We start from the raw sequence: 12,744 nt of genomic DNA, 5'->3' as shown, positions 1-12,744 counted from the left end.
CTATTTGATAACTTAAATGATATTCACATTTCTGCATTATAGTTAACAATAACTCAATCTAACAACTAATACCAATTATTACTAAATGATATCACTTTATAAAGAACAATTATGCTTTATTCAAATTAATTTTATAACACATAACAGGGAACCTATATAATACTATGTTCAGACAGAGGACTATAAATAACATTTGTGTTCTTTGAAAATATCAATGTTGTGAGTAAATATCACTGTGATGGTTCAAAATATCTATGCCACCACTGTATTTTAATTGATATGCAATAAAAATCCGGAGGAAAAGAAACTGCTACAGCTTAAATAATATCTAAATACAAGAAAAAAAGCACAACAAGGAAATGATATCTTACTCCTTCAAAAAATGCATCTTACTAAAGTTCCAAATTAAAAATCGATGTTAGAGAAACAGGCAACTTTAATGAAATAAACAAACAACTTATGATAATAGTAAAGCAATAAATCGAATTTTTTTTTACATGATTTGAAAACAAAAATTTTATTTAAAATAAGTGAAAAATAAAGCTAAGAAAAATAATTACCTTACAAAGCTATGATACTCCATAGATCCAGAATGATGTGAATACATTGCAATGTTATAAGAGTTATACATTGCAATGTTACTGAATCTGTGAATGTTGCAGCACGGAAAAATAATAGCAGAATTCTTTTTTTGTCAGAAACAATACTCTTCTAATTAAAAATTTTAATCCTATAGCTGTCAGGAATACTCTATAGCTTTAAAATTTACATTATTTCAAATCTAAAACTTTACATTATTTGTACATTTTGCAGCATAAAGGAAAAAAATAACTTCTAAGTCAAAAGCATTTTGATTGCATATTTTCCTTGTTTGAAGTCATTCATAATTTTCCCATATAATAAATACATATAACAAATTATTCTAAGATATTCACGCCTTTTGAAAGCTTTTCGATTATATAAGATAAAGATTTCACAATAGGATTAAGATCTTTTCTTATTTTATTCAAAGATACGTTCGATCCACTATTGAAAAATACTCAATAGATATTCAAAAGTGATTACGCACATATTTTTATAGGAAATATTTCTTTTAGTCTTCTCTGCACTTTAATTCAATGTATTTGAATTTATGATTTGCATATTGCATTATTTTACATATATTTCGAGCTTTATCGTTTAACTGCGTTCGTATAAGTTAGCAGTATTATTAGAACTCTGAATCTTTAAGAATGTTATGTAATATTTTTGTGCAAGTATCTAATTTCTGAGATATGATTTTAAGATCGTTCAATTGTCTCTTTGAACGCGATTTTTATAAGAATTTATTCGTTATCCTTACATTGATTTCAGTTTTAATTTAATATTTATAATATGAAAACTTCAAATTTTTCAAACTTAGTTCAGAAATGAAATGGTAAATTCATTTGCAATAATATTCATGTCGTTTCGCATTTTGTATGTACACCAGTTTTAAATTTGATTTCTTTTTTTCAATTTAAAAAATCCAGTTCAAATTTTTTCTTATTTTTGAGAATAATTGAAACTTCTCTTGTCAGAATTAAAAAAAATACTTTATTATACTTTATTAGAAGATATTTTCAAAAAATAATTTATTTCATACCGAAAACGATTCAAAGACTCATTTTTTATCAAAAATATTATACAGTTTGCCATTTATTTTAACTAAAATCACTGTTGAGTTTTTTCTCCACTTATTTATCTGTTTGTTTTTGCTAATTTTTAATTTCTAATGTTCTTAGCTTAAATTAGTGCGTTATTGTATAAATGCGTTATTGTATAAATGTTGATTAATAACTAAAAACCACTGCAATATTACAAGTTAATTTACTCAATTCTCCAATTAGAAATCACTGATTATTGAAACAAAATATAACAATCAAGATTCGATTTTTCAATTTATCAATTAAGAAGAAAATCATTTTAAACAAATTTATATAAATTAGTTAAATTTTCTTTGGGTAACTTATTAGAGTGAAAAATGCGCAAAAAATATTCCAAGAAATCTTGGATAAGAATTTTTAAATTATTTTGCGTAATCGCATTTACTAATAATGATAAATAACGAAATTCACATTATAAATGACCTTTATATTAAAAATGACATTACAATATAAATAACATAATATCATGAAATGAATTTGAATCCCAACAAAGGGTTGTCGATACCAATTCAGCATCCGGCTTGCGTCAACTGCAATGCTGACGTAAAATATCCTCTATGGTAGACGGATCATGGGTTAGAGTCCCCTTGCCGTCAGGCAAACCGGAGGAGATTTTCTTGGTTTTCCTTTCCGTGTGACGTGTTAGTTCCATCAAAAAGTTATCCACGAAGGCAGATTTCTTCGAATACTTGATCCAGGAGCTCCCCTGTCTTCCTGGATTGGGTTCAAAATTACTAGGCTAAGGAGTTGAGCAGTAGTAGTCGCAAACCCAAAAAATTTGGGTTGGCTGTTCAACGACGGTTACAAAATAAAATAAAATATCCTTCATTGTATTTTTTAAAATTTGTTTGGAGTAATTAAGTTCTAAAATTTTAAAGAATGAATTTTTAAAGAGCAAGCCGCAATCCACTCCAATATTTTGAGTTGTTGAATTAGATCGGTAAAATTCCCCCATAACAGGCTGAACAAGTGAAAAAAGTCAGCAAAGCGATGTGAAAAGAACTGAGCAAATAGTTCCGATTATTAGTATATTATTAGTATATAGTTCCGATTATTAAAGCAGAGAGCGTATAGTTTATAATTAAAACGATCAATCTATAAAGAGTATTGAAGTAAAAGAATAGAGTATATTAACTAGATTTATACAAAAAGAGTGAGTAAATCGAGATTATATCACGAAGCTATTGAAAAAAGACTGAGTGAGCAGTTTCGGGGTTGGCGAGCAATTGTGAGCATGAAGCGCTGTCCTCTAATTATGTGAATGTAATTTACATAACTGTCATGTGCAATATAATTTATCTAATTGTAATGTAATTTATCGAGCTGCAATGTAATTTTTCTAATTGTAAGGTAATTTATCTAATTATAATGTAAGCTATCTAATTATGTTAATTTATCTGAAAAGTAAATGGTTAATAAAATCACATTTTTTGCAAAGTTAATTTTTAATGAATCATATGTTCTGCTTAAATCATTATAAAAGTATGAGACATTTCACACTAAAGCTTAAACTAACTAACCATCTCACTGACATATCGTAAAATTCGCTTAAATTTTTTAAGATATAACGAAATAAGCAAAGAATGAAATCAAAATTACCGATCTCCTGATTGAGCAATTAAGACCATATTTTCCAAACTACGACCCCTTGTACACGTAAAGTTGCAAATTAATTAATTAGCCATGATATGTCATTGCGGCGGACAAAGTTTCCTAACTCTCTCAGGACTGGAGTGCGCAACTATGGTGTTTAGAATCTCCTACTATGAATCTGGAGGTCCTTGGTTCGAATCCTGCAGGAGGCAAATCTCCCTTACACATTTCTCTCCCCGCATTACTTTTGAGACTATGCATTTTTCTCAAAAATGAGAAAGGGAAAGTGGGGTAAGATCGGGCAGCTAAGATTTGAAAGCTTGTTCAAGCTAAACTGTTTGACCTAGAAACTGTCAAATTCAATCAAGATATTCAATGTTTCATTGTGAACAATATACCTTTCCTGAAAAACCCATATATTCACTCATTTTTTTTTAATGAATGATTTTTTTTTCCTCGAAAAAGTTAAAATTTCAGAGAAAAAGTTGATCAAATTTTTGTTATGATGTTCCCCTACATGCTGTTTCAATTTTGAATGTATGGGGTTTTAAATTCTACTTTATATGTCACCGAGCTATTTTGACACATTTTCGCTCAATTTTGTTGTCCCATTTTACAATGTATAATAAGTAAATTTACTATATCTTTGCCTTTAAGACCATATTAATTTATCAGATATATTTATCTGAATATAAACACTTTGTATAAAAATACTATTCAATAAGATATATATATTTTTTGCTTTAAAATTTTTTTACACTCTCAAAAATGTATATTCATACAAAAGTGTATTTTTATTAAAGGAAAAAATGACCTTTTCCTTTTAAAAAATCGAAAATTTCGAGTTTATAGAAAGTGAATTACAAAACATTATTCTGTTTTGTATGACTAGGAATATTATTATTAATTTTGAGTAAAAGCAACTATTTTGTTTGTTATATGTCAGTTTGAAGAAATACATTTGGGGCCTTGATAGTTTCATTCACTTTCGTGAAGTAGAATACTCCTTATCTGTTATGATAATGTTTCTCAATCGCTGAAAAAGGTTCCCACTGGAATAGTAAGCATAATTGTTTTCCAACCCAGAAGTTCTGGGGTATTGTAATTCCTCCAAGATCCTTGAATATCCCTCCCACGCATCTTTTTCTCCAAATTCGAAAATGAGTAACTTATTCCAGAAGAAAGATTCCTTTTTTCTCGAAAAGCATCAGCTGACCTTAAGAAGGTGTCAGAATCGAGAAGTTATTTATTTTCACCGTTTGATGATATCTTTGTTGGAAAACCGAAATGGGTGTTAACAAAGGCTGCGAGAAATGATACGTTCTTGAAGAATGATTCAAGAAACCAAAGAATGATTTTTCGTACGTGCTTTAATGAACGAATTGTTTTTACTTTTAAATGATTTCCAAGGTAAATGACGAATGTTTTCACTGACATTTATTCATATTTTCCTTTCGGTTGAATATATATTTTAAACACAGTTGGAAAGCTTAGGAATGTTTTGGAACAATACCTTCTATAATGGTTTATAAATGACGCACAAACTTTGCAAATATCGAAAATTTTAAACTAAAATTTTAAACTCTTTTAAGACTATGTTGAAAACTATAGAGTAAAATTAAACTGAAAATTCTTTTTTTTTTTGTATGTTTAGTAAAAGTAAAAAATAGGAAATCTCTGCATTCATATTCTTTTTACAATATGTTAAAGCTATGGAATATGTTAAAGCTACTTTTTAAATTTCATAAATCTTATGAAATGCAGTACTATAACTATTATTTCCCCAAAAAACATCTATATGTGCCTTATTTTTACTCAAAAGATGCATTTAAAGATGAAAAATAATAAAACTATATCAAATTTTATTTCAAGACTTTTTTTCTTAAAAAATGACTTATTTCTCAATCTTAATTGTCATTTTACGTAAAATAAGCCACATTGCTGTCTTTTTGGGTGACAAATTATGCACAGTATCATGCTAGAAATTGAAAACAATTTGAAAATTTTTTTTCACCGCATTTGTTATAAAAATTGGTGTTAAACCCATAATACAATAACTTGAAGCCTATCAGATATTTTGAAAGTATGATAAATCTTTTTAAATTAGTAGTCTTTTTCATTAAGGTGAAAGTAACTTAAATAAACCTATAAGATTTAAAAATTTATGTTGACTTAGAATAAAAGGGGTAGCAGTTATCTGCATGTGTATAGTTCAAAAGTAAGATAAATAAAAAAGAAGGTTGTGTGATAAATTCAGGTTTACCAATATAACATGTTTAAAAGTGATTGAGAAATAAATGCTATATTAACTAAATTTGGCATGCATGAGTTTTTTCAATGAATGTGCTGAATTTATTGAAGATTAGGTATTCATCAGTATTAGGTATGCTGTTTTCCTAATTATGCATATTAATCAAAAAAATATCACTTATTCAACACATATGAAAAATCGTCTTCTAATTTGTTGGAGTTGTAACGATTACAATCATAAAATAAAGAAAAATCATCATTGATTTTTAATTCATTTTTAGCTAAATTGACGTCATAAATTCTGTACAATTCTAAAAAAATCTTTAGTCGAAGAAGATTTTATAACAGTTAATTTTAAAAAGTAATCAAGAGACATTTTAGTGGTTGAAGATAGTTTTTAGTTATCTAATGTTACATCGTGTTTGGTACGAAGAGTATATAAAATATTCCAAAAGCCTGATGTTCCATAATTACTCAGCACACAACTCGAATTAAAAACACAAATTAAATTTATTGAGAAAATTTTTATGGATATTAGTTTATAATTATAAAAATTAGTTAGCTTGAGGAATTTGCCTTTCTCTTGATTAACAATAAAAAAAGCATGAATTTGATATTATTAAGATAATATTAAAAAATTTAATTTTATCCTTTTTAAAAAAAAATAACAATTACAAAATAACAATAGTTTAATAGGAAACAATTTTGCGCAATTTTGAAATAAAGAAAATTTGAAAAATCTCTGATTCAAAGAACAGATAGTATAAAGAACTGTTTAAATCCTTAAGAAATCTTCATTGAATTTACAAAATTATTTTCCTTCCCTCCAAAACAGTGCAAAAACTGAATTTAAAATTTACACAGCTTTTTGCCTTATTTATTTCAGTCAATTATTTTCAGTAGCTATGATACTTCCTTGTTCAATATCTTTTGCGTGTTCGATTATGTCAAATCTTGAATTTCGTTGACTGTAGATCGTTTACCAATTCTATTTATGTTAACTTTCAGCTTCAACGATTTGACATTTGTCAGAAGTTTAACAGTTTACCGGCTTCATAGATGGATGAATATTATTCGTAAGGTTATTAATAAAAATTTAAAAGGGAGCTGATTTCTTTTTGAATTTAAAAATAAGAAACTTAATAAAGTTTATCTAAAGTTTTTAACTAAATTTGATTAGATTGCAGTAAAAATATATGACATGAAGAGCAGAATAGACCATCGTTTAAGAAGTGTGTTTTAATTTTTTAGCTTTGTAAATTCCCGTACACATATGTACCAAAGATACTTTTGTCAAAAAAAAGTCAAAAAATTATGTAGAATTGGAGTAAAAAAGTGAGACTTTAGTTTATACTTAAAAGTATGTAAAATTTAAAGCAAATAAAGTATATAGATTTTTCTCCCCCCTGGCAAAACGAACTAATTTTCATTTTCCCTCTTTTTTAATATATTAATTTAAAAGAAATGAAAAATATTGTCGATTAAATTTATTAATTTTTTTTTGTTAGAGATAGTAACTTAATATTTCTTTTTTACTTTAAGAACATTTCTGTGTTATTCTGTATTATTTAAAAATCACATTCTGTATTATTTAAAAAAAAGTAATATAAATAATTAAAAAATTTTAAATGTTGAGGACTTCTATTTTAACACAATTTTTAAAATATATAGCATAATATTTTAACAATGCATTGACACTTTTTTGCTTTAGAAAATAATTATTATGTNTTTCTTTTTTACTTTAAGAACATTTCTGTGATCTATATTATTTAAAAAAAAGTAATATAAATAATTAAAAAATTTTAAATGTTGAGGACTTCTATTTTAACACAATTTTTAAAATATATAGCATAATATTTTAACAATGCATTGACACTTTTTTGCTTTAGAAAATAATTATTATGTTATAAAAGTAAGAAGATGAATTTTTTAGAATCCATTAACGTCTTTATTTTTTACTGTGCTCTACGCTCACTTATTCGAAGCTGATGACGCATTTCATCTTAAATCAGTGATCGCCAAAGTGGTCTATATAGACCCCCAGGGGTCTATCTAATGAAGGCGGGGGTCGATCTGAACCAGGGGGTCGAATGGGGGTCGATCCGAATCGGAAGGATCGATTGGGGGTCGAAAAAAGAACAGTTCTAAATATGCATATTACATATTCCTAATTGAGTATGTAAAATTTGTGAATTTTTTTATAATTCACTTAATATCAGTTTCTTTATAGAACATAAATTAATAAACGTATATTTATTCGGGTTAAACAAGTACTTACGTACCAGCGCGCAGTGGCACGAACTCTGCACTTCTGGTTTATAAGTCATATGCAAATGTGCGCTTATCCAAATGTCATGTGTGACGAGCATTGACGTTACAAACGCAAATATCATACGCTGTGTCAGCTATCTTCTGCAAACAGTGAACAGTGTTGAATATTTGCAGTGTTATTATTAAAACTTCTATAGTTTTGGATAATTTGTTATTGTTTCGATAAAACCATTTGCTTAGTTTTAAAAATTTATCATTTATTAATATTTAATTAATTTTCAATTTGAATTTAAAGTTTTAAAACTTAATTCTAACTTTTAAAAGATAGCTGCATTAATTCATTAAATATAATTTATTTTGTTTTAATTCTAATTCAGAGATGTCAGCACAATTTTTGTAGAAGTCTGCGCAGTAGTAAGTTTCCGTTCGAACCTTTACCTTTACTTTGTTTTTTCACCTCGGCGTAAATTAATTAATGATTTCGATGTGTTGTAGATGTTTAAAGTATTTTCGTTTTTGGGACCAGCTCCCAAAAGATGTAACGATTAGGATTAGAGATTAATTGTTGCTTCGATAGCTATTATATGATTATATTAATTTCGAGGTGAGTCATATTTTATGTTTTATTGTCAATGCTGTGCTGAACTGTCTGAAATCGTTTTTATGTGTAATTGACTAAATAAATATTGCTGCTATCTTATTAATAACTTTATTTCTGTTAAAAAATTTAATTTAAGTTTATTTTTGTAAAATTAATTATTATCCAGCATCGTTTTTTGTTCTATATATTATTAAGCAGAATAAAATGTTCTTAAGATTCTTAATTTGTCAGAATTTAAATTTTGCAATATTATTATTATTTTCTTTCTCTTTTCAATTCTGGCAATTAATTTTACCTGGTCCGTCATTTTACAATTTACAATCATACACCATTCGTTTAGTTTAGATATCAACTTTAATTAACAATACATATATAAAACAGAGCTCATTTTAGGCAGGGTAAACAGGGCACAGCATCCTGCTGCCCTTTTAGTCAAAAGAATCCACACTGTTGCCCCTGGAGTAAATTAGTGCTCTGTTGTAATAGACTCCATACCCTTTTTGCCCTTTCTTTCCTCAACCCTTCTTTATTTTCAACTCTTTTTGTTTAGTTTGTCATTGCTGTCAATACATAGATTTATATGGGAAAGGAAAAATAGCCATCACACCCCCTTGTTGCACTTGTCTTTGAAAGTTTGCAGTTACTTCCCTATCATTAAATCATAATTATTATTAATCATTTTAATTATTAAATCGTAACTACAGACACTTAAAAGCATACAGTTATTATTTTATTAATATATGCATGCACTTTAAATAAATTACTAAGCTAATTAGCTCATTAACTCGATATATATGTTAATTTATTAATAAAAATTAGTAATTAATATGATTGCTTTTAGTAAAGTAAAAAAAAAATTGACAATGTTTTTTAATAGAACGTGTAAAGCTCATAGAAAGAAATTGCCTTTTTAGAATAATAATGCCCTTTTTTTTAAACTTTTGCACCCTGCCCTTTTTTCTGCCTAGAATGAGCTCTGTATAAAAGATGGTAAGCATTAATAATACGGATTAGTACAGCCCGCGACTAAACTACAGCACACTTTGTATTTTTTACGAAAATCACAGAATTTTTGAAAATATTATTATTTTAATCTGATGTGTGTCTTTAACTGTTCTTAAGAATAACAATTTTGTATGAAATAAGTTTAATTTAATTTCCAGTAAGTAATAAACAGCAATACAACAACATCATTGCTGTTTACTACTTACTGGAAATTAAATTAAACTACACACATCAAATCAAAATAATAATATCTTCAAAAATTTTGCCATTTTCGTAAAAAAATATAAAGTGGGCTATAATTTTGTCGTTGTTTAGTCAGCATATTATACAAATTTATTTTTAATTTATTTATAGAACCATAATTGAAAAATGGCAGCTTCAGTTTCTAAAAAGAAATGCCGGTATTATTCATTGGAATATCTGAAATTTGGATTTATTTGTTCTCCGAGAAATGAAACAATTCCTATGTGTCTTCTATGTGAAAAAACTTTTGGAAATGACTATATGAAACCGTCAAAAATGAAAGATCATCTTGATAGGGTTCACTCAGATAAAAAAAATGAAGAACTTGAATTTTTCAAAAAACTTAAAGAAAAATTCACATGTCGCCCAACTATAAAAAGTTTTATGAAGCAATCTACTGAAGTTGAAACTGAAGGAGGATTAATAGCTTCGTACAAGATTTCGCTTAATATAGCAAAGAAGGGGAAACCCCACACAATCGCTGAAGAAATTGTTATGCCTACAATCAAAGACGTCATTGAGGATGTAATGAAAAAAGACTCCGTTAATGTTTTAAAGTCATTGCCATTAAGTGCAAATTCTGTAAAACGGCGTATTGACGAAATGGCTGAAGAAATAGAAAATACGGTAGTTTCAGAGCTAAAAAATTGCAAGTTCTCTATTCAACTTGATGAATCTGTTTTTGGTGTTTCTGCTATTCTTATGATGTACGTTAGATATTTCAGTAAAATTAAAGGACAAGTCATTGATGAATTTTTATTTGCTAAATATCTCGAAACTGATGGAAAAGGAGAGACAATTTTTAAATGTTTGCAAGAATATTTAAATAAATATGATATTCCGTTTGAAAATATAATAGCGGTAGTCACAGATAGGGCACCTGCTATGGTAGGCCGTTACCGCGGTTTTACTACATTTCTCAAAGAAAAAGTGCCCGGTATATGTACTATTCATTGTGTGTTGCATAGAAACAACTTAGTAGCGAAGTATCTGAGTCCAGAGTTACATAAAGCTTTACAGTTTTGTATTAAGTGTATCAATCAAATTAAAGCCCAACCTCTTAAATCAAGATTATTTTCTAAACTTTGTGAGGAAAATGACGAGTTATTTAACCAATTACTTCTGCACACCGAAGTTAGATGGTTGTCTAGAGGTGTATGTTTGCAAAGGCTCGTTGAGTTATTTGACTCCACGACCGAATTTCTCAGCGAAATAAACCCTGTTCTGAGTAACGAACTCCAAAACAATAAGAACCATATTTTTTATATAGCGGACTTATTTGGAAAATTTAATGATGTCCAAACAAAGCTGCAAGGAAAAGATGTAACAATTATCGAAGCTCGAACAATACTGTTAGGCTTCCAAGTAAAATTAAATTTATTTAGATCTTCATTGCTACGTAAGGATTATCAGTACTTTTCAAATCTGCGACAATTAGAAATAAAAGAAGAAGATTTGGAAATATATACAGGTCATCTACAAAAATTGAGCGACGATTTTAAACTGCGCTTTGTTGATTTGGAAAACATTGACATCCCTGATTGGATTATTATGCCATTTTCTGTTCAAATTGAAAGCGTGGACATCAACCTGCAAGATGAGCTTGTTGAATTATTATCGGATCTTGGAGCAAAGACACTTTTTAAAAATTTAACAATAAGCCAATTTTGGACAATTATGTATATAATGCAAAAACATGTAAAACTTTACGAAATAGCTCAGCCATTTATGCTGAGCTCAGCCATTTCCAAGCTCAGTCATTTCCAAGTTCCTATATGGTTGAAGCCGGTTTCAGTCATGTCAATTCAATCTTAACTAAGTACAGAAATAAATTAAATGTGGAGATTTAAGATCAAAATTGACCAATTTTGAACCCAATATAGCAAACCTTGCAAATGAACACCAGGCACACCCATCTCATTGATAAAGAAGAAATATATCTGTAATTACTTTACTTATTATTTCTACTTGCTTGCAATTACTTATTATTTAATAAAAATTAAGGTTCAACATTAATATATTTTTCATAATACTATTGTTATAGAATGTACTATTACTTTAATAAATGTCTAATATCATAAAATAAATGTACAAACACAGTATCTAATGGAGTATTATTTTAATTAACAGAAAATTACTTTTATGGGGGTCGATGGAAATTTTGAAAAATTATGTAGGGGTCGATGATCAAAAAAGTTTGGCGACCCCTGTCTTAAATCAATTCACTCATTTTTTTTCACTTTAGTCTTGCTTAATACCTCAATTTTTATGCTTTATACTTTAATATTTTTTATAGTTTATTTAAATTATATTAGAGGTTACACACTCCCTCCAACCACCAATAGCTCACCAAACCTTGAAACTACTTGTATAGTTCTTTCCAGATTGCTTCTCAACCTAAAGTTGCTACTCTAACTTGTTTTAATTTTCCTTTAATTAACATAACATGCGCATAGTAAACAATTAAAAATAATGGTTACATATATGTATTCAGAAAACAAAAATGAAAACTCGAAAAGATCTCATTTCAATCATTTTTTTTCATTTATTTATACTTTTAAGTTTTCCTCGGCATACCCTTGGATTTCCCACTTCACAAGATTATTTACAGAGGCTTAGGACAAATTTTTAAACACATTTTTATGCAAATTTATATTTTGGAAACAATATAAAAGAAAAAAGAAGTGAAAATTCCGAAAATAAAGTAAAATTTTAAAATTGAAAAAAGTTGAATGTACTATTTAACAAAATTTCTGGCAGCATATGCGTCTAAATTACCAAACTCAAACTGATATAAAATAAAATTAAAATTATTTTTATATGCTTAAAAATTCAAACTGAAAAATAAAATCTAGCAAACGAAAGTAACGATCCATAAAACTCGAAATATATTCAATTATTTAAAATCATTCATTTGAGATCATTTATTCATTATAAATCAATCATATCAATAAACTAAATTAATGATTATGAAAAGTTTGACGTCCACACATACGTCACTTTGAAGAAAAAGGAAAAAAATATTAATATTCGCTGCGTTATTTCACATAAATAATGTATATTATCCCCCATGTTAAAAACCAGTCAATTTTTCTG

General features: G+C 27.7%; 1 protein-coding gene across 1 annotated transcript; it reads left to right on the top strand.

The window, feature by feature from the left end:
- The first annotated feature begins 8,212 nt into the window (after nt 1–8,212).
- On the top strand, nt 8,213–11,748 carry LOC139425493 (zinc finger BED domain-containing protein 5-like). Its single transcript, XM_071180503.1, has 2 exons — nt 8,213–8,403; nt 9,760–11,748. Exon 2 carries the CDS (start codon nt 9,775–9,777, stop codon nt 11,461–11,463), a length of 1,689 nt encoding a protein of 562 aa, XP_071036604.1. The 5' UTR covers nt 8,213–8,403; nt 9,760–9,774; the 3' UTR covers nt 11,464–11,748.
- The last annotated feature ends 996 nt before the right edge of the window (nt 11,749–12,744 follow it).

This window comes from Parasteatoda tepidariorum, chromosome 4, assembly GCF_043381705.1.
Source record: "Parasteatoda tepidariorum isolate YZ-2023 chromosome 4, CAS_Ptep_4.0, whole genome shotgun sequence".
NCBI lineage: Eukaryota > Metazoa > Arthropoda > Arachnida > Araneae > Theridiidae > Parasteatoda > Parasteatoda tepidariorum.
This window is presented reverse-complemented; position numbering and strand designations above follow the sequence as displayed.